Source organism: Hemibagrus wyckioides, linkage group LG24 (genome assembly GCF_019097595.1).
Source record: "Hemibagrus wyckioides isolate EC202008001 linkage group LG24, SWU_Hwy_1.0, whole genome shotgun sequence".
Classification (NCBI taxonomy): domain Eukaryota; kingdom Metazoa; phylum Chordata; class Actinopteri; order Siluriformes; family Bagridae; genus Hemibagrus; species Hemibagrus wyckioides.
In genome coordinates, this window is record NC_080733.1 from 12821646 (window position 1) to 12824094 (window position 2449).

Here is a 2449-nt window from a genome sequence, read left to right on the forward strand (position 1 = left end):
AATAATTTGGATATTTATTTACTTTTTTATTTATTGTCTTTTTTTCTGAATCTATAACCATACTATACTAAATTATAACTTAACACATTTTTGTGTAACATGATCAAAAACCTGTAGACAAAAAGCGTTGTGAGTGTTAGAGGTAGTGGCACAACTTTATGGAGACTGTATATGTGTGTTTGTATAGTTCTTGAGCAGGAAGTATTAATGAAGAAGCAGAAAGAGAAAGTGAACGACAAATTTATTGATAATAAAATTGAAATAATTCAAATCAAATGATTTTTAATGATTTCTATGTACAAACAAATTTCTATGTGCAGATTTAATTATGTGAGAGGAAACCCTCTTCTGGGTGACACCAGATTAGAGATCCTCTCTTAACTATAAAATGAACTGGAATGGATCCATTCCAGTTGAACAGGGTGGACCTGGCGGGTTCAGTTCAGACTGATAGGCCTGGGCTCACCACTAATGTCCACATGGACATGAGGAGTGAAGTTGGTTAGTGATGGAGTGCTGAATTTCTCAGCATAATGCACCTCCTCACAGTCCTGCACATGCTCCTTCTCTATTACGGAGGGACACCCAAGCTTATCCCACAGACGCTGCTTGATCAAGCGTCCCAGCGCCAGGGAGTAGGGGTATGGCTTTCCGGTGGACATCACGAGATACGGATCCACCACCGAGTGATAGAGACTTTGGTACTCTGGAACACTGAGTGTGTGGATCGTAAGGGGCTGATCCGGCAGGATGGCCAAGCGCCTCTTCTGGGCAGCAGCAGCAAACTTGGGAGGAAGGGGACGACATTCAGGAAGCACTGCGGTGTTCACATAGTAACGCTGCTCCAGAGACGGCTTCAGCTTCCGCAGTTCTTCCCTCTGAGCTGCCTTGTATATCCTCCTGCTTGGCATCTGAAATAAGAAACATAACAAGAGTCTGGAAGTCAGTTTGTTCCTATGCAGACTGAACCCCCTTTTACAAGCAGCTCCGGGTCTTTCATTTACTTACATTCATTCATTCATTCATTCATTCATTCATTCATTCATTCATTCATTCATTTATTTATTTATTTATTTATTTATTTATTTATTTATTTATTTATTCATTCATTCATTTATTTATTTATTTATTTATTTATTTATTTTATACAGCTGAACAGAGGGTTAAGGGTTTTGCATAAGGGCTCAAGCTGTGGGCAGATTTTGCATTCTAACTTTAAATAAGAGACGTTTTTCCAGGTTGTCTATCTATCTATCTATCTATCTATCTATCTATCTATCTATCTATCTATCTATCTATCTATCTATCTATAAAAGGATAGATAGTTAGTTAAATAGATGGATAAAAAAAATAGATAGATAAAAAGGTAGATAAAAAGATAGATAGATAGATAGATAGATAGATAGATAGATAGATAGATAGATAGATAGATAGATAGATAGATAGAAAAAGATAGATAGATAGATAGATAGATAGATAGATAGATAGATAGATAGATAGATAGATAGATAGATTGATTGATTGATTGATTGATTGATTGATAGGCAGACAGATAGATAGACAGACAGACAGATAGATAGATAGATAGATAGATAGATAGATAGATAGATAGATAGATAGAAAAAGATAGATAGAGAGAGAGAGATTGATAGATAGATGGATAAAAAGGTAGATAGATAAAAAGGTAGATAAAAAGATAGATTGACAGACAGACAGACAGACAGACAGATAGATAGATAGATAGATAGATAGATAGATAGATAGATAGATAGATAGATAGATAGATAGATAGATAGAGAGAGAGATTGATAAATAGATGGATAAAAAAATAGATAGATAAAAAGGTAGATAAAAGATGGTCTGGGTTCCATGGTCACGTGGTTTCTGTGTACATCTCTCTTTCTCTCTACATGACAATATTACAACAAAATCTAATCTAATTTCACTTTCTTCACTGTTTTTCACTCCATTCACACTCATCCATGTCTTTCTGTTCCACCAGTCACTGACCTCTGCCCGGTGTAGACATGAGTCAAGAAAAAACACCCACCCTCCTCTCCCTCAGAGAAATCTCTCTCTCTCTCTCTCTCTCTCTCCTTTTCCTCTTTAATGGTCTCCTCACATGTTCATGATCCAGCTCTGTGTTTTTATAAATAATAATACAAACTCACAGCAGAAGCAGACAGTTGCTGCTGGAGGTCAGACACCGGAGCAGGACTTTCAACCAAACGCTTTTTTTCAGGTTTGGTCACCTCCTGTCCAACTTCCTGCTGCTCTTCCTCCCTCTTCCTCTTCCTCACAACCTAAACCAAAAAATTTACAGAAAAAATGAACAACACGACAAAAAGGTCTAGTCAGACAGTGAGTCAGTGAACAGAGGAAAGAGAGAGAGGAGAGTTTGTACCTGAGGCAGAGGGCGGGGCTTGTTCCTCTCTCGTGTCCTCGACAT

At 37.4% G+C, this 2449-nt stretch overlaps 1 protein-coding gene across 1 annotated transcript; it reads right to left on the reverse strand.

The window, feature by feature from the left end:
• Nucleotides 1–437: 437 nt before the first annotated feature.
• On the reverse strand, nt 438–2449 carry LOC131345365 (uncharacterized protein C22orf31-like). Its single transcript, XM_058378217.1, has 3 exons — nt 2405–2449; nt 2172–2303; nt 438–911 (listed from the first exon to the last, which is right to left on the reverse strand). The coding sequence occupies exons 1-3, from the start codon at nt 2447–2449 to the stop codon at nt 438–440; spliced, it is 651 nt and encodes a 216-aa protein (XP_058234200.1).